The 20,738-nt window shown below is 28.3% G+C and overlaps 3 protein-coding genes across 3 annotated transcripts; all 3 read left to right on the plus strand.

The window, feature by feature from the left end:
* Nucleotides 1–495: 495 nt before the first annotated feature.
* Nucleotides 496–2,285, plus strand: LOC109597338 (uncharacterized). Its single transcript, XM_020012995.2, has 9 exons — nt 496–605; nt 774–891; nt 950–1,051; nt 1,104–1,239; nt 1,289–1,371; nt 1,424–1,627; nt 1,688–1,847; nt 1,912–1,991; nt 2,046–2,285. Exons 1-9 carry the CDS (start codon nt 516–518, stop codon nt 2,228–2,230), a joined length of 1,158 nt encoding a protein of 385 aa, XP_019868554.1. The 5' UTR covers nt 496–515; the 3' UTR covers nt 2,231–2,285.
* Nucleotides 2,286–3,907: 1,622 nt separating this feature from the next.
* On the plus strand, nt 3,908–4,400 carry LOC126266548 (uncharacterized). Its single transcript, XM_049970751.1, has 2 exons — nt 3,908–4,017; nt 4,082–4,400. The coding sequence occupies exons 1-2, from the start codon at nt 3,914–3,916 to the stop codon at nt 4,314–4,316; spliced, it is 339 nt and encodes a 112-aa protein (XP_049826708.1). The 5' UTR covers nt 3,908–3,913; the 3' UTR covers nt 4,317–4,400.
* A 4,349-nt stretch (nt 4,401–8,749) lies between these two features.
* LOC109597343 (probable cytochrome P450 49a1) lies at nt 8,750–19,533 on the plus strand. The gene is made up of 11 exons (XM_020013001.2): nt 8,750–8,835; nt 10,993–11,254; nt 12,398–12,644; nt 14,862–14,978; nt 15,030–15,106; nt 15,167–15,368; nt 18,330–18,498; nt 18,562–18,731; nt 18,786–18,864; nt 18,918–19,136; nt 19,190–19,533. Exons 2-11 carry the CDS (start codon nt 10,999–11,001, stop codon nt 19,304–19,306), a joined length of 1,653 nt encoding a protein of 550 aa, XP_019868560.2. The 5' UTR covers nt 8,750–8,835; nt 10,993–10,998; the 3' UTR covers nt 19,307–19,533.
* Nucleotides 19,534–20,738: the final 1,205 nt, after the last annotated feature.

The following is a 20,738-nucleotide window of genomic DNA, read 5'->3' on the forward strand; positions in this document are numbered from 1 at the left end:
GGTAATGGTTGGCAGCTTTCACAATTAGTGTTGAAACTATTCAAAATAATTGCCTGTAATGATTTTTTAATATAAAAAAATTTCAAAAACTTTGAAAATCTTGAAAAACTATAGTAGACATTTTTCAATATCGGAACCTTTTCAAACCAAGGTTTGCAAATGAAGCCGCCACCTAAATCTAAATGCAGAAAAATAAAAAATCATAAAACTAAAAACTAAAATAAAATATTATTAAAGTAAACATCGTTTAAAAAACAAGTCGTTAGTAAACACAAATACAAATACAAAAATTTACAAACTAAATTATTTCCGAGTGCATAATATTGTTCTAAGGAACATTTTAAAGATTATTTTTTAAATAAAATAAATGGAGAGTGAATATAGTCATTAAAGATACCATTAATCAATCATTTAGTGATTACAGATAATGTGAAATCTTAATCTTATCTTCTAATCAATGACGGATAATTCTTTTTACATTCTCATAAATCTTAATCGGGATCTTGTTGTTTACGATGACTTTCATCGTGTTCGTTCTGTTATTAATAAATGTGTTACCAGCATTTACAGCAAATGAAAATATTTTATGCACGAACTATTGTAATGTAAGTAAGTAATTAATTATTTATAAATGTTATATGTATTTAAAGTTCATATACTTACATAAAATTATCGATGAAAACTTATTGGTTAGTTACAGAGACGTTCTCAGAGTTATTAATTATACTTATTTTATATGTATCGTTTTTTTAAATACTCTTAATTTATTTCAGGACATAGAATGCAGCAAAGCAATCACCAATTGCGATATTCAAAATTCCACCCATAATGGCATATTACTCCCATCGCCAGATATTTGTAATTGTTGCTCATATTGTATCTCCTATTTAAGTAAGTCCAACCTAAACGAAATCAAGAAAATAGTAACATCTTTCAAATAATATTTTAGAAGAAAACGAACCATGTTTTAAAGGTAGTCCAGACGGAATATCAGTAACAAGCATATGTGGACCAGGACTTACTTGTTCCGACGAGGAAATCTGTGTAACAAGTGCGTATAGAATTTATCTCACCGATTGTGAATTTATTATTACTTGTTCCAGTGGACACTAAATGCTTTAAAAGTATAAAAGACTACGATGAGCGAAAACTCAATGGTAGTTTGGGCAGCATGGAAATGAGACCAAGTTGCGATGGAAGAGGATTTTATGCACCTTATAAATGCATACCGGGTCAAACGTAAGTTTTTACATAAGAAAAATAAATAAATATAAAATGAATGTTGTAGCTGTTACTGCGTACATCACAATGGTACACGAATTTTTGGATTATCCAATTTCACTGAAATTCCTGAATTGAAACTCAAATGTGGTATGGTAGTATTGTGAATTTACTGAATAATTCATTGTAAAGATTTTTATAGGATGTTCAAGGAGTTATTATGATGCTGTGGACATAATTGGAAGGAAGCTTCATCCAAATGAACATTTCAGGTGTACGGAAAATGGAGATTATGATCCGTTACAATGCATTGGAGACAAATGTTTGTGCGTTGACACTAAAGATGGTTCTCCCAGTTTAAATACAACCACAGTAAATATTACGAATATTGATAAACTATCTTGTTGTAAGTATTGAGATAGTTGTAAGGTGGTACTAAACTACTTTTATTGATTTTAATAATTAGATGATAATAAATTACACACATTTGGCTACTACAAAAAATGCGAGGTTGAATATTTAACGAGGCTAAATGAAACTAGAGGATACAAAAAAGTTATATCTTATTCACTGCCGAATTGTGATTTAGACGGTAATTACGCACCACTGCAGGAAAATGACACACAGTAAGTCAATTGGAAAAGATTATAAATAACCTAACATAAAAATACAAACTCCTTTGATTTTCAGTAAATTTTGTGTGGATAGATCTGGGGAAGTTCTATTGGCAGTAGAAAAAAGTAACACACTTGCTGATAACATGAACTGCAGTAAGTTTTGTATTTTTTGCAAAAAAGAATTTTTTTAATGGTTATTATTTATAGAATGCATAAGAGCTGCTAGCATTGTTACGTCAACAGATGTGCCTCACTGTATGGACAACGGTAACTACAACCCCAAACAATGCCGAAAGGGATTTTGTAGATGTGTCGATGAAGATGGGAATCAAATTTGCCCAAATGCTTCTTCATGTCCTGACGTTGAAGAAGAAGACGATCTTCAATGTTAATTAATTAATTCATTCATTTTATCATAGATTTTTAATAATATATTATGTACATAATTGGAAATTGAATTTTTTTTTAACCAAACAATTCTATTAAAATATCACTACTGAATAAACGAATATAAAATAATTAAACACGTCGTGTGACACACAGTGAAACTGTGTGAACTTTACAGTCTATAGGATCTGCAGAGAAAGGTTCGAAAAATATATATCAGATGCCATCGACTCAGACTGACCATAATCTTGTACTAAATAATATGGCGTAATTTTTCATGCAATGAAATGTTATATAAGAATGAAGCAACTTGTGTTAATAGACTCATCTTTGTTGTTTACTCCTTTGTTTAAAATTATACACCTGTTAACCAACCAATTAGTATGGTAAATTTTTGGATTATTTGTTTCTTATAACAAATTTAATATAGAACGAAAAATATTAAATTAGATTTAATTTAATAATATAAATTTTTAATTTTTTAATATAAGGATTAAGGGCAAAAATATATTTTTTGTCGACCTATTTGATCTGAAATACACCGTTTTATGGTGAATTTAACGCACCACCTATTATTTTTAAAATAAAAAATTTTATTCACAGAAAACAGCTTAAAAAATGTATAATCGCTTTTAACTCATTGTGACTGTGGTTCAGTTGTTTTGTTAGTAAATGAATATTGGAGTTATCGCAGGTTAGCCAAAAGGTTTGATGCGTCTTACATACATAAAATTCTCAAAAATTACAACAGTACTTAGAGAGTGGACCATACCAGGGCAGGACAGACATCGTTACACAACTTCTACCCAAAATTGTTTTTTGAGGTTTTCAATTTTAGTCAACGATTTGTAACTACAAGAATGTTTGTCGTAGTTGGAAAACGTTAAAGGTGTCTGAATAGTATTGAATCAATCCAGCGACGTCTTGGGGAAGATAATCCAGTGTTTTTGCCTGAAGCCCGAACTTAAATTCATTATTTCAAAGCCTGGATTCTCTTTGCTAGAGAGCAGGTCAATTGGGTAGATGCGGATTGGGAACAAGTTCTCTTTACGAATGAGCAATAGAGGCAGAGGCATAATTGTGGTGTGAGGAGCATTTCGTTAACAGCACGTAAAGAGTTGCTTTTGTTAAATAATGACAACCTTAATGCTGAGCGTTCTATTTTAGATATACTCGAAGAAAATAACTGTACCATAGCTCTTTACAATGGCCCAAATTTTTTAATAATAATCCCCATTGAATATTCTGGAACATGTTTGAAATATGATTAAGAAACCATATCGCTTCTCGTCCAAATTTGGAAAAATCAGAATAAAAACGAAATTTAAACAGATTAATTCAAATAAAAATCGAATTTTATTTATTTTAAAATTTTTAAAATTAAATTATTATTATTTTCTCATTAATAATTTGAAAAATGTGTATGTATTTATGTATAAACCTAGCTTACCTTTATAAAAATAAAAATTATTAATTATTATTTTTATTGTTACATAAAATTTACTTTGCATACTTTTTATTGTTTGAACAGAATAACAATGATTCTTCTAAAAATATTACTTTGAAAATGGGCTTTGTAAATATTTTCTTGAATCAAACAATTTTTTTGCGAATTCGCACTGTAAATATATTAACTATTCATGGCAAGTTAACACATCTGTCAATGTCATTAAAACAGTAGATTAAACATGTCAGACATTCAGGAAAGATCTGTGGTTGAGGCCTTACATCGAATTAAAGTTAAAAATGAGCAATGGGCATTTAAATATCACGACCTAAGTAAACAATACATGTCAGTATTAAAAAAAAAAGATATCTACAGATTTCTTACAACAGTATATAACATTTGGTTTTAGATCATTACAAGAGCACTTAAGAGACATAGCAGAGAGGTCGCAGTTTTTGAAAGACATCAGACTGCCAAGAAAGGAAGATAAAAGAGTGATTCGCGTGCCAAAAACATCAAACGCATTATGTGGATGGTTAGTAACTCGCAAAGACTTCAATATAGACCTGTGCAGCGACTTATTCGTTCCTCTGCCTTTGCCCACACATTTTGTCCTACACACAGAAATATTTGCCCCACAGTAAAGAATGTCTTTCACATTACCATCTGGATCTAATATCTGTAATAAACATGTTATAAAATAAACGATAAATCTACAAACAAATAAATTGTTTGTTTTTATTTTTCAGTAATTTATAGGTAAGCCTGCGAAGTGTCCAATATACCGATGATATTACATAATTCATATTTATAATAATTATTATATAATACTGAAAAGCGCGAGTTTACACTTTGTATGTTAATTCACTTTACTGCATAAAATGAAACGTTTTAAATAGGCTAAAGAAAACCGATACAACGAAGAAGAAAATAAGTTTTGTTGTTAATTTAAATCGACCATTTCGACCCAGTGTAGTGAATGCGGTTTAAATCAGACGAAATACCAGTTGAACTATGTTTCGAACTGGGAAAAGTGTCCTTCGATTTGCACTCACTTTACTCTTATTTCCTCTAGATGCATACATACTAACGCAGCATGCAACAAATTATTCAGTTTCACAATTTATTTGCAGTTAAACAATTATTTGGTTGTTTGGTTATAAATTGCTTATTTATGTCAAGGGTTGTCTTTTCTGTGAAAATGATGCAAAACATATAATAAAACATGCGAGATTCCGTATTTAAGTGTGAGGTTTTTCAAAAATCTATTGAAAGTAATTTCTGCATAATTTTATGATGTACAGACAATACTCTTTTTATTGAGAAACAAATTCGGAAAATCAGTAAACAACATTATTTCTTGTCCTCTAGGTACATAAAAATGAATTAATTGAATCATACAATATCAGTGTGACCAGTAGAACAATCAGATGTCGACTGAATGAACAAAACTTCCAAAGATATATGACCATTACAATAAATTATTGGTAAAATGGACAGTTTTGTATATATTGAAATTGTGAGAGATGTAATGGAACCATTTGCCAATGACAATTTAGTAATTACATGGATTTTAATGCATGATAATTATACGGAGCATACATACAAAGGTGTTCAATATTGGTTAAAAGATAAAAATATTGAGAATTTCGATTGGCCAGCGTAAAGTCCGGATCTAAATACAATTGAAATTTGTGGAACGACATGTAATCTCGATTAGAACACCAAAAAGTAACAAATTTAGATGAATTGTGGTTTAATTGAAGAGTAGTTCAAACGAGCAATGCAGATATTTCATTGAATCTTTGTCTCACCGTTTATAGGTGGTTATAACGAACAAAATATTAACAATTTTGTTAAGTTATGCAGTAATTATATAACAAATATATATTTTTCAAAAGTGTAATAATTTTGTGACCAGCCACATTTCATATTTATTTTTTTAATACTTAATTTAAGTACATATTATTTTAATTTAACTACAAAATTAATAATGGGAGAAGGAATATAGTGTAACTATTCTAAATAAAATATAAAATATTGTAATTGCATTTAATTAGAGCTGTGCGTTTCCTAATTAAAGTTAAAGTAGTAATGTGTGCGATTTCTCTGGCCACCACAGTATGTGGCATACTAATTAATATTTTTGATGTTATTGTTGTTCTTTTCATATTTTGACTATTTCGTCCATGTTCATGCTTTCATGACTTATCAAATCTAAGAGTAAATAGAACAATGCCCATTTTAACAAATTGCTTCAATATTGCAAATGTTTTCTCAAAACAGTTTGTTCTTTTAATTAAGGTTTACATTGACATATTTTAATCAATTGTTTACGCAGTTTTCAACATTACAGGAAATTGCTCAATTTTTCTAATAGGTACAGTTTTTTACGGTAAAAAACTAATTAAAAATAATCATCGTGGTGAATATCGAGCCTATACGAGCAATCAATAAAAATTGCAATTATAATCTTGATTATAGTAATTTGTAAGTGCGTGTTTTTGGAATAATTCGTAAGAAATGAGGTTAATTTACTAATAATATTTGCATAGACATCGCATAACAAATATTTTGGTGCATGAGTTGCAAAACTTAACAATTTTAATTGTTTTACATAACTCTTGTAATATCACCTCGTACAATATCTGGTCGCATTTCTCAACACATTATCAGTTTTGTTAGTGCGTGTGAGTCACCAATTTTCCAGACAAATTTTCTCATCGTAAATTTGTTTTCTTTTAAAATTACGTTTCAAAGTGAGTTCCAAAATAAATAATTCCTGTGCACATTTTCAACATCAGATAACGATGTTATAAATTAATTGCATAAGTCGTCGGATTGTTAATCTGGGTTAGTGGGAAGTTATACAATTATGTTAGTGACCGCTATAATTTATTCAGAGGACAGTCAAAAAATTGTCGGATTATTATACACTGTTGTAAAATATTTTTGGAATTTTGTAAAATCCTTTGAAGGTTGTCGTAGATCAAGTTCATTGCACATTTGAAGTAACTATTTAGCGTGCATTTGGCACATGTAATGTCAAATGAAATGAGCATAAATTTGAAATGTTTGTTTTGTTACGATTGATTTTTGACGCGAAAATAATATCCTTCTTATCGTAATGATTATATAATAAACGACCTCGTCTGAACGAGCATATTTTGTAGTTTGAAAATAATTTCTTTATTAACTTTCAATAATAATATATGATTTGTAAATAACATTAACAATTTGTGTATTATATGACTATATAAATTATAAATGACTACAATATTAAAATTATAGTTTTGCTTTACCAATTTTATTTATGCTCTTCTGATAATTATATATTACTACAAAAAAAACGTATACATTTGACTTTTTTGTAACAAAAAATCTGAGTCTGTCAAAATAAATAATAATAATACAATGTTACTACAAAATAAGAAAAATTAATTGAATAATTTTACGACAAAATAAATACTTTTGAATATCATCCTTTAAAATAGGTACATATCATTTAATAAACAATATTGTATAATAAGAAATATATGGCACAAATAAAAATCACATTTCTTTAACGAATTTTTTTTTATAATTTCAAATAGCGACGACACGAACACAGATGTTCAGTTTTGTATGTCACACTTACATTCCAATATACACTATTAAAGGATTTTCATAATTGTGAAAACTAATTAGATGTTTCAGTTTATATAAAAATATATATGATTTTGATGAAATAAAATATGACCTGTTCTAAAATTGTTTTTTACTCATATTTCTGTAACATTTGAACCAATCCTGTTTAAATTTATTATGTATTATCCAAAAATATGTACCTACAACTCAATGTAATAAAATTTTACTATAATGACACAGTAGCCTAATTTCTTTAGAGTGCTCCTCGTTTTCTCACCCTTATATACAGTGGTACCTCGACTTACGAGTTTAATTCGTTCCGTAACCTTACTCGTTTATCAAATTGATCTTATCTCAAAGCAATTAGCCCTTAGCTGGCGTTATACCCTTTATCAACTCCTTCTGTCAGTACATAACATATTATTGTTGTGCTACGCCCGTACATCTTCGCCAGTCAGTTACTCAATCACCTTCTTCTTCGGACCTATGCTTATAAAAATAAATGTGATAATGTTTTGTAAATGTACAAAAAGCACACGATTCGTTGGAAGGAAAATTGAAGGGCTGTATTTTCTTCAGGAGAAACTTTAGAAATAATACTTTACATGGTGTTTAAATTAGATGTAGGTGAATTTAATAAATTTAATTTATAAAGGATAATTTAATTGTTTTTAAATCATTAGGGATTAGTATTAAAACAATTAAGTTGAACAATTGAAAAATAAATAATCGACATTAAATTTACTGTATTTGAGCGTGTACACAATAGAAAACAAAAAATAAATTTTGCTTGGAATGAACAAGAACCGCACCTTTCCTTTTTGTTTTAAACGTAAATATCTCCAAAAAGGTCACTCACAGAGATATTAATAAGGTGATCAAAAACAAATCATAAATAAACAAAATAACAAAAACAATAAAATAAAAACAATAAAATGGTCTCAAAAACGAACTTCAAACTTGAAAAATCCTCTTTCACTAAATTTTGCTCAACAAGACTGGTTTATATTAATATTATAGATGAGACGTATTATTTTGGAATTTGTTGCATTTTTTTCAGAAATTAAAAACACAAATAAATTGTTGATAACAAACATAAAGACTAAATTACCAGCGTGACATTTCTGCGTCTAATTGTAAGTGTGACTTACAAATTCATACAGATACTTTTACGCCGGCATTTCTTGCTTGCAATTACCATTGCTGTCTACTGTTAAGGCACCGGTGCACCGGTCCCGGTGTAAGTGCAGAAGAGATTCGACAATCTCGTACCGTTCCGTTGCACAATTTTCAAGCGCTCGATACCACGAGCCGCGTAGCGCCCACCTCAAAATGTTGCAAAATTTTAAATCTCCCCACTCGCAACAATTTCTTGGGCATGAAATTTATAAAATTTAAACGACGTCTATTTGATCGGGTTAGTTTTGCACACAATTCAAAATAATACAGGGGAACGTGTCCAGATTTTTTTCGTGTGTTCAGTGTTCCATTTTGTTCTTTTGTATCTCCGAATTTTTTAATCAGTGAGATAACAAAGTAAGTCCATTTATTATATATCCGCTTGTTTACGTTAGACACAAAGATTATTTTTTTGAAAATTTAAATAACTATTTTTAGTTTTTTACTAGTATAAAATATGTTATTATTATTATTTATTTTAAATAAATTATTTCATTTCCATTTCTTAATATTATATTAACTGGTAAAATGAATCACTGATATTTTTGTTAGTATTCCTAATTATGTTTCAAAAATTAAATACTTGGTTTTCTTTAGGTTAAGTATTTACACAAATACAAAATTAATTAAATATTATTTTAATTATTACACAAATTAGTCAATTCAACATTTAAATTTGTTTACGTTAGTTATAATGAATTTTTTATTTTTTGAAAATTTGAAATTTAAACCAAAACATTTTTTTTTATTTTTAGTTTTTTGCTACTACAAAATATGTTTTAATACTTAAATAATATAAATATATTCGCTGATATTTTTGACGTAATAAATACAGTTAATTTAATTAAATGCCTGATTGTCTTTGCGTCAAATTTCATACATAGGCAAAATTAATTATACAATTTTTTAATAAATGAAAAATGAAAGTATCAGGAAATTTAGGCTTGTTTACGTTAGTTATGCTGTTTATTGAAAATTTTTAAATTTAAATAACTATTATTAGTTCTAATGTTTCAATAATCATCTCAAATAATTGAATGACAAGTATTTTTTTATTTTTTTTTACTTAAAATTAAGTTTTTAAAATTAACGTAATGTTTACTTTACGTCAAATCTTCATACAAAGAAAAAATTAGTGATATAATATTTTAATTAGTGGGACAACAATGTGAGTCAATTTAACATTTAAACTTGTTTGTTACAAGATGCAAATTTAAAATTTAAACCAAATAAATATTTTTTCTTAATTTTAGCTTGTTACTAGCACGTAATAAGTTTTAATTCTTAAAATAATAAAAATTGATTCACTGATATTTTTAAAGTCCTAAATCCATAAGTTATTTAAAATGTCTTTGCGTCAAATTTATATACATAAGAAAAATTAAAAAAAAGAAGTAATTTAAGATGTAGGTTTACTTATATGATTAACTTCTAAAATTAAACTTTTGATCATCTGCATTAAATTTATATATACAGTCAAAATTAATGATATATTTTTTAATCAATGAAAAAACAAAATAATTTAATATTTACCTTTGCTTACGTTAGTTATGAAGATTTTTTAAAAATTTGCAATTTGAACTACTATTTTTTTATTTTTTTAGAAAAATTATTATAATTTGATTTGATTCAAATCAAAAATGTAACAATGAAATAATTTTTTTGCATCGTAATATGAAAATTTTATTACAACTTTTAATTACATTTTTATTTATTATTTATCTAAAATCAATTAACGAAAAAAAGTAATTAAATGGAAACATTTAAACTTAATGAGAGGTAATATTACAGAAATTAAAATTTCACCATAATATGATATAACAAAAAATTATTCATGTTCACACCTACATCATTGTATATTGATGCTCTAAAATTTCTAGACTTCATTACACTGAATAATGGGTTCATTTCTTATTAATTAAGTAATATATGGCTTGCAAGTTTATGCGCAAATAAAAACTGGCAAATCTTATAGATAACTATGGGAACGCAAAATTACTAGTTTAATTAAGTAACACCAGATAATTACTTTGTATTGATCTTTCTACAAATAGTTAGCATCTCTTATAGAAATCTTCAAAATAATAATTGCCAAACACTTACAATTGTAAAAAAAATGTTTGTCATATATTTTAGAACTTGTTTAAAAATGGTACAAACACGCATATTGCAAAACTTACGCGTGTTATGGATTATGTAAGCAACATTTACAGAAATCTTATTAAGAGACAATTAGATATAATGGCACAATGTTTCAATATACCGAAATATGAACATAGATTTAGACACGCAACTATTTCGCATGATGTAATTTCGTTTGAATCAAATATTGCGTCTTAAGACGATTAAGATAATTTCACAGGTCACAATAGTTATTTGTTCGGTGACAATTTAATAAGCTCATGATTGTAACCGTGCAATATTTTGAAACAGATTTTAAACTTCCGGTTAATTTAATTTTTAATTCGATCCATACTAGTATGTTTTTATTATCATTGATTGTTTTATTTTTAGGGGAAAATGTCTCGAAAACTGTCAACGAAACTGTTGTCACCGACGGTGATGTCCAGTATTCGTAGGGCTTATTCCACGGACAGACCCTATTCGACGGACAGACCCTATTCGACTGTCGCAAATTTGGCTGACATTTTTGAGGAGGATGGAATTTTCGAAAAGACGGTAGAAAATGTGGATACAATTCGTCCCTATTCAGAAATACCCGGTCCCAAGGAATTGCCCATATTGGGAAACTCGTGGAGATTTGCACCCTTAATTGGTAAATTATTTAAAAAAAGAAATTTTAAACATGTTTTTAAGAATAAAGAACCTGTTTTTCTTTACCATTTTCATAGAACAAGTATCAATATTTTTATTTATGTATTTGAGAATATCCCTTTAAATTCATTTATGTAAATTATAAAAATCTTACATTAGAAATTAAAATACATATGAATATTATTTCAATATTAAAAATTCTGCTGTGAAGTAATTTCAGTTTGGTCCAGCATTTCGGTAATATTTCATAAAACTTAAAATTAATCAACATAATTTATATAATATCTATTTAAAAAATTAAATAACATATAACATAAAGTTAGGTAAAAAGGTAAAACAATAATTAATTCAATAGAAGTGAAATGGGGACCTTTTCAACTCTGAGACATTAAAAATATTTACAAATTCACAAAAACTGAACGATGTTAAATTTATTCATAGACAGTACGAATTTAAAATTTAATTTTTGTCAATAAATTATCCATATTATTCAACAATATTATAAAACTATAAAACATTTTTGGCGTATATTTCCTACTATACAATGTAGTAAAATTTCTAAAATTATAATTTATTTTAAATATTATATTTATAGTTTTTTCGACTGAATAAATAAAAAATATTTATTGTAAATATAAATGTATCCACATTTTGGAAACATCTTGAAACAAATTTGTTGATAAATAATATTTATTTATAAATAAATTGTCATTATTAGAATGCTTAAAACAATATTGCTGTTGTTAAAGGAAATCAATTTTGAGAGATCATCAATACTTATTATTATTTATTGGTTTCAACATTTGTTGGCATTTACAAATTATTAATATGCACAAGACAACTTGCTTATATGCAATTTCAACACACCACCAGTTCTAAATGCAACAGTTTTTCCTCAGATGGAAAAACACACATGAATTCAGACACTCTCCAAACGGGTGTTTTGTAAACGGCGAAAATAATTTGTGCTCGCCGAAGCAACGAATCGAACATATTTTGTAATTTCACCACATGGAATCGATTGCCATTAGGCCAATCTCACTTACACAGACGCATATACTTGCAACCTACTTAATCGAATAAATGTGGAATGTCAACTTTTCCTCTGAACAAATCGGAATTCCGTAAATCATTTCCATTTCAGGACATTACAAAATCCACGAGCTGGACAAAGTGATGTGGTCGCTGCACAAGGAATACGGGAAGATAGTTAGGGTGGGCGGGCTGATTGGCCATCCCGATTTGCTTTTCGTGTTCGACGGTGACGAGATACAGAAGGTGTTCCGCAGGGAGGAGGGCATGCCGCATAGGCCTTCCATGCCGTCGCTGCATTATTACAAGCAGAAGTTGCAGAAGGATTTCTTCGAAGGAAATGAAGGTGTTATAGGAGTGTAAGTTTTCAAAGACAACTGCGATTTATGCAATGCGAATTTGATTTAACACCACTTTTTGTTTTAACATGATTTTCATTATTTTTTGAATTTTTCTTGAATCTCATATTTATTATATTATTTTTTTTATAATTTATTTTTAATAATATATTTAATGAAGTGAACTCTAACAAGAATTTTTTAATATTGTTTACATCTAATTCTTTTTACACGATTTTTTTTATACGAATTTTTTGGGTACGTATCAATCGTGTAAAAAAAGAATGAGGTGTAAATTAGTGATTAATGAAAAATAATAATAATAAAAATAAAATAAAATAAAAATTATAGATACGTTTATTTATATTAGTAAAAAATATATTTTCCTTCATGGATGCTTAACTCAAATTGAAATGACTTTACTGTGAAATAATTATAATATCTAATTCAAAGGCTAACTAATGAAAAAAAATTGAAAAAGTTATTCTTATTATCTTGATAACGAAATAAAAAAAAAATAATTGTTGTTTCTTATAAAATATATTAGTTACTTGAATTATAATTGAATTAAATAAAAACAAAGAAATATCTAATTATTTAGTTATTTTTTTGCCTACTTGGCAAATAACAATATCAATTTATTTTGATTTAAATTTAATGTACTTGTTTATATATTTGAAAAATTATGACAAATTTAATTATAAACCATATAAACATAAATTAAGGTTATTAAGTAATTAACATGTATTGAAAATTTTTTACTATTATTATTTAAGATTATTAATTTTGTTAGCATATAATACGATACAAATTTAAATAGTGCAACTGTCTTGAATTTAATGGGATTTTAAAAAATTTGGAAAAAGTACATTACTGAAAATTTATTGATTTTTATTTTAATTGAAATATGAAATCGAAATAATTATGTTAAAAACTAAATGTAGTGTTTTTTTAAATATATTATTTATTTTTTATATCTGTATTAAAACATTAAATTTGATTATTTAACTAAATATATATTTAAATTTAAATAAATTTAGTGTAATTACTATTTATTATATATAAATGTAATTTTGTTTATTTAAAATTAAATGTTTTAATCAATCATCAATAAAACAATAAACTCTTTTGTTTCAGTTCCTCTAAAATTAAAACTAAGTTATTATTAAAAAAGTATAATATATTGCATTATAATATTAAATTGGAACTTGGTTGGAAACAATCAAATTATACTAAAACATATAAAATATTTTATTATTTGTTATAAACAGAATATATTTTAAATTAAGTATGGTTAATCACCAATAATCTCATTTACAGAACATATTTGAAGGAATTTTTCCAGTTAATTTTTCACACATTTTATCAACTATGTTTTTAATAAATTTGCGACAATATTCTTTGCAGCATCAAAGCAATGAAACAATAAAATTAATACACAAATAAAATATTCATTCAATTGAAAAGAAGTAAATATAATGTATCTAATTATACTATTTTTAATAAATTGTCGTAATAATTAATCAATTATACAATAACATAAGTTGAACGATTATTTATAGCCTATTATATAAAACTCTTATATCAAGACTTAACATTAGCATGTAGTAAAATATTTCTGAAATACTCGAACGTTTTTTGCTGTTGAATTATTATCATTAGCAAAGTTCATAAGTTACATAATAAAGACAGTGTCATTTATAGAATATCCATAAATTTGCATGACTATGTGACATCATCTTATAACATGTTATTTAAGATGGTATTGTTCAATTATTGTTGCACTTAAACTTAACAAAATATTAATCGTAAATACTAAAATTATTGTTGCAGCTTGTCTTCGACAATATAATACAATTGAATAATTAATTAATAGGCGTAACTAATAACTATGCGTAGACACATGCTTTTTATAGAGTAGTCATTACAACATTAATTAATTATTGTAAGTGTTTTAAAATCTTCTGCAAATATTTTGCAACGGTTGTTGTGAAAAGACTATTGTTAAAAATAAGCTTTTAACATAAGCAAATAATATGCGTCTATTTTTTCATGCTCTACATAAGTGTTTGTAAAATGCATAGCATTAACATTTCAATTTTTTATTCAGCGAACAAATCTATGGCTGTGCATTGCCTTGACAGGAAGTGATTACACAGCAAAAACTACACGATGAAATCTGGTTCTATCATTTTTTATCGTTTTTACACGAAATAATATTGCCATTTCAAATTGCAGTCATGGACCTAAGTGGGACAGTTTCAGAAAGCAGGTGCAACAGATTTTGCTTCCGCCAGCTACAGCCAAAAAATACATCGAACCACTCGACATCATCGCTGCGGATTTCTTGACCAGGTTTGTGTCCAGGTGGTTGTTTTAATAATGACTAAGGGGAAATTATTTTAGGATGGAGATGATGTTGGACGATAAAAGGGAATTGCCTGAAAACTTTCTGTCTGAAATATACAAATGGGCCTTGGAATGTAAGCTGATTAACTGAGACTGTATTTTGTTTTAAAAGTGACGTTATTATTTGTTCTCAGCCGTGGCAAGAGTTTCGTTGAACACCAGGCTGGGTTGCTTGGATGCCAATTTGGATGCCAGTTCTGAGTCTCAAAGGATAATTGACTCTATTAACACGTTCTTCTGGAACGTGGCTGAAGTTGAACTGAAAATGCCCGTTTGGAGGGTGTACCAAAACAAGGCGTTTAGGAAGTACATTGGAGCTTTGGAAGACTTTAGAACGTATGTATTTTAAAACTACTTGGGGGGAACATCAATTAAAATTAATAGGCATCAACTGTTAAATGACGTATAAATTTTAACTGTTAAAAATCTGTTAACTACTAATCAACAGTGGTTGATGAGCCATTAACACATTAAATTCATCAACCTGCACCTGGACTCAAAAGTGGGAATGACTAGCATCATAAATATTCAAAGGTGTAATCCTCGGTCGACTCCTGGTAATATTAAAATTGCATAAAATCTTATATAATTTTAGTAGATATCTGTTACATCCAAAAAGTAATTGAAACACAGATTGGGCAACGGAACAGCGCAACTGGGCCAAAATAATTATACCGTTGTAGATTGTTCTTTAGAATTCTCTCATTGTCTCCACGTAAATTTAAAACGTCTACAAACACAAATAGATCTTTGAACTAGGAAGCAACACGGAGCCATTCACCTTGTTGCGAATTACTTAATACCCACGGTGCAATGTCAAGGTTGACTTTCACGCGAAATCGAAAGTATTAAAAGTGTGCCACTACTTTCGTCCGAGTATATTTTTTTTATTCGACAGAGTTTAGTTGTGGGTCACGCAGATGAGTGTGCTCAATGTAATATGTCTTCGGGCAACGGTGGGTTTCAGCTCCGATTTTATACGTAAACATGAACTGTTGCATAACCGAAAGTGATTGTCATATTTTGGCGATCCGAAACGAACCAGGTCAAAAACCGAGTTAATGCAATCGATTTAAAATTGTCTTAAATTAACAAAAAATATGTATGAGACTTGCTGAAGTAGAGATTTTTATTAATATTAATATTTTTTGAAAAATTAAACAACAAATGAATTTAAAATATCTGATTAAAAAGTTTCCTCGCTTGAATCATCATTAAAATCACCAAGATTAAACATAATTAACAACAAACAATTTGAATGATCAGTGCTTTTGACGTGTAAATTTAGTCCACAAGATAGATTTTTCAAATCATAAAAATTTTATATCAATCCAAGATTGGCCAGCAAAATAATTTATTCATTACTGTACTTCTAATCAAATTAATCGTGTCAATATATAGTAAATCCGGTTTTTTGTCCTGTATATGTTAAAGTACTGAAATTAGGAATTGGAGGGTTAATTTTTTAAATATAAAATTTTAATTCAATTTAAAGGAAATACACATTTATTCAATAAAAAATCCACCACGTCAACAGCATTTTTTATGTTTTTTATGTTCGTGTTATTACTGATTGACGCCATATCGCAGTTTAGGAACTTATTGGCTAGAGGCACACCTCAGGTCTCCTTACCACAGAAACCATAGCCTGACCTTAAAACGCATACGCGAAGGTTGGAATCAAATAGAAATATTCAACATTTCCTTATGAAACCAATTGGCGCGAAGAGGTACATTTAAGAGTGCCTTTGGAGAACTTGCGTACAAAACATTCAATGAAATTTAACGTAAAACTATTGTTGCTTGTTTAATTGTCAATTTTACAACTTATTACTCTTCTACCTTTGTTTAAATATTAAGTTATGTTTTATTTTATATTATGAAAATAAAAAATATATTTTTAATACTAACATTATGTCAGTAAAATTATTTTCATGATCCTGTTCTGTTAAATTTGAATTCATCACTCCAAAGTATTTTTTGCCAAAATTTTGGAGGTTAATTAATATATTATAATTATTTAATGAAACATATCTTTGCTAGTTTTATTTATTCAGTCGATGTCTGATTGTCCTACTGCACATACTAATATTGTGTGACCCAGTTAATTCATTTTTTATTTGCCTAGAAGACAAGAAAGGATTTTGTTTACAGATTCTCCCAATTTTTCTGTCTATAAAAGAAGTTGGTTTTTCTTTGTATTTTCCATATTTGCCATATTTGTTAATAACATTGTAAACCATTTTTCGGGAACATCATAAACTTTTAGCAACATTTTGACTTCAATTTTTCATTATCATTATTTCCCTTTTCTTTATTTCTTCCCACTAAAAGTGGCTTATTCAATAAAATAATATAAATCTTTCAAGAATAAATTCTTATTAATTAAAGTATTATAAGGAAGTGCCACAAAACATAAATAAAATGTGCTATTTCTTTGGCCAATCAAATCAAACTAATGTGTGACAAAAAAGTAAAAAAATCGCATAGAATATTGAAATATATTTTATATGCTGACTTGTCAAAATTTAAATTAAATTCTTTTATGAAATATTTTTCAAACACTTTAATAAAAAATTTTGTTCTATTTATCTGATCACCACTGGAACTAAAAATTCAGTTATATTTTATATATGACATATATCCAATATTTTAATTAAACATACTTTTTACAAATGCAGTCAATTAATTATTTTTAATTATTATGTGCAAATAAAATAAATACAATGGCATGTGGAAATCGCAAAAGAAGTTCAACGGAAACTATTAATAAATCCATCATAGTCATAACAAATTACATTTAGTACAATCAGTTGCGGTGATTTTGCAAGCAATTAATTTTAGCAAATTAACATCGAGCTTTTATGTACTTTGACAATAGAAATTGTTGCAAGACGGTCGCAAATTGTTTTATGTGACTTTGGCAATCATTTTAGTTTATCCTTGAATTACGATTGGCTGTGGTTATATGAAAATATTAAATAAAATAATATTTGATGCCGATTTATGTAACCGGGTCGCGTTTTACACAATACGTTTTGGATGAATTTCTACTCATTGTTGTATAATTTCTCGCCCACTGGTGAATTGGTAAAAATCAACAAGAAAGAAAATCAATAGTTGAAGGTTTGTGTTTATGTAAAATGATTATTACAAAACGGTCACAGGTGCAGTGCTAAAACGGTACCGTTCATACTTTCATATCGAAATTACTGTAAATACTTGTATATTTAGTGGTACGTAACCTAAATTATATCACAATTTGTTACATGAATAATTAAATTAAATAATTTATAGCTTGTGTATGAAATACATCGAGCAAACCATGGAGAAAATGGAACACAAAAATTATGACAACGTAAAAGAAGAGGACATATCAATTGTGGAACGAATTTTGAGAAAAACTGATAATCCCAAACTGGCGGCAGTACTAGCTCTCGATTTGTTACTTGTTGGCGTCGACACAGTAAGTCCTCTAATATATTGCAATAACTATTAAATTTATTTCAACGCACTCACTGAATTTCAGACATCCATTGCTTTGGCATCGACCATTTATCAGTTATCCCAGAACCCTGAGAAACAGGAGAGGCTTTATAGGGAATTGGAAGCTGCCCTTCCAGACCCAGACTCTGTCGTTAGCGCACAAGCCCAGGAAAATATTCCATATCTCAGAGCTTGTATCAAAGAAACTTTAAGGTAGAGTTTACACAAAACCCAAATGATCACATCTTGACCGTTTTATGTTCGTAGGATGTACCCAGTAATAATTGGAAACGGAAGAAATCTCCAATCGGACACAGTCTTAGCCGGTTACAGAGTACCAAAAGGAGTAAGCATTGTTAATTAATACAAAAAAAATGAGAAAAACAATATAATTTTTAGACTCACGTAATTTTTCCACATTTGGTGGTGAGCAACACGAGCAAGTACATAGAGAGTCCGGAAAAATTTATGCCGGAGAGGTGGTTGAAGTCTACAGATGGCTGTCCTGTACATGGCAAGAAAATACATCCGTTCATATCGCTACCCTTTGGTTATGGCAGGAGATCTTGTTTGGGCAGAAGATTTGCCGAAACTGAACTAAACATACTATTGGCAAAAGTATTTTCTTATATTCGACGTTTCCAACTAATCGCAACTTTGCTATGTTTCAGATATTCCGTAAATACAAAGTGGAATACAACTATGGACCCTTAACTTATAGAATTACGCCCACATATGTTCCAGAACAGCCCTTAAAATTTAAACTTACTGAGAGGGAAACACGTTGAAGTAGGCATTTGTCACAAGTCTAGAGCATAGATAAAGAGCTTTAACTACTATATTCCTTCTCATTACTTTATAGTATGGCTTTATCTTGGTATGTTATTATATTTGTACCTGAGAGTGTGTATTTACTTATGTATATTGTGTATATGTTTATTATTGCTGTTACTTATTTTTATAACTGATTAGATTAAGTTACTTGTAACAATATTTTTATATAATAAAATATTATAATATATTCAAATTAGTATTAATATAAGTTTAAGAATATGTTTTGCTTCACTAGGTATTTTAAATAATTATTATAATAATTAATATCAGAGATAAATTATTAATTACTTAACTGGCGCATTCGCCAAAAATAATTGTAGTGAATTTTCAGATTATACAGATTTTTGAAGTGGATAATTTGTCAAATTATACAAAAATAAGAAAACAAATGACATTATATTGCAATATATTATAGAGAGAATAAAATAGCAATCCTAAAAAGTAAATAAGTAAATATAAATAAGTTACAAGTACAGAGCATCCTATTTCTCTTTGAAAATAATTTACTAAATTAATTATTTAAAATTTCTCAACTTATAATTTTTCTAAAGGTAAAGGGAGAAAATAATCACACCTCAAATATATTCAATAAAATATTAAGTTGTCAAGAAAGGGCACAAATCTTATGTTAAACAAAACTTTATTTACGAAATAAGAACCATTTCAGTCAATACATTTTTGCCAACGTGAAACAAACTTATTTATACCGATGATTTTGATTTTTAAAGTATTTGAGATGTAGGAAGATGTCAAAATATTTGAAAAAGTGATAATACGTTGGCATAAGATACGAGGAGTATGGCGAATAAGGTAAATCCCAGAATCCCGACGTGTGAGGGAGCATTGTCATTAAGAAGAATTCGTTCCTTTCTGTTGACCAATATTAGGTACATAGGCCACAATTTCTGGTCATCTTCGTCGATTTGTTGAGAGTACTAGTAGTTGAGAGTATAGTAGTAACTGTTTGACCAGGATTCAGTAAGCTGTATCACACCGATAACAGACCACCAAACCTAGCCTTCTTTTGATGCAATTTCGTTTATGGAAAGTGTGTGGGGGTTATTGTATAGTATCCATTTTTCAGTCACAATCGAATCGAGAAATAACTTGTTTAAGATGCCTAAAAGAAGATTAGGCGATACTCGGTGGCACACAGTGATTTTTGTTCAACTTGTGCGACACCTATTTGTCGAGTTTTTCGGGACTTTCAATCTGTACTAGATAGTTAGAAATGATAGTATACTTTAGGTCTGATTCAGCAATAGAGCGCAAGTTCCAACTAAGGTCCTCAATTGGTCATTGCCAATATCAGATGGTAAGCCCCTGTGCTTATTATCTTCAAGGCTTTCGTCACCATAACCTCACATCAACGTATTAAAAATTTGA

Source organism: Aethina tumida, chromosome 1 (assembly GCF_024364675.1).
Source record: "Aethina tumida isolate Nest 87 chromosome 1, icAetTumi1.1, whole genome shotgun sequence".
In the NCBI taxonomy this organism is placed as follows: domain Eukaryota; kingdom Metazoa; phylum Arthropoda; class Insecta; order Coleoptera; family Nitidulidae; genus Aethina; species Aethina tumida.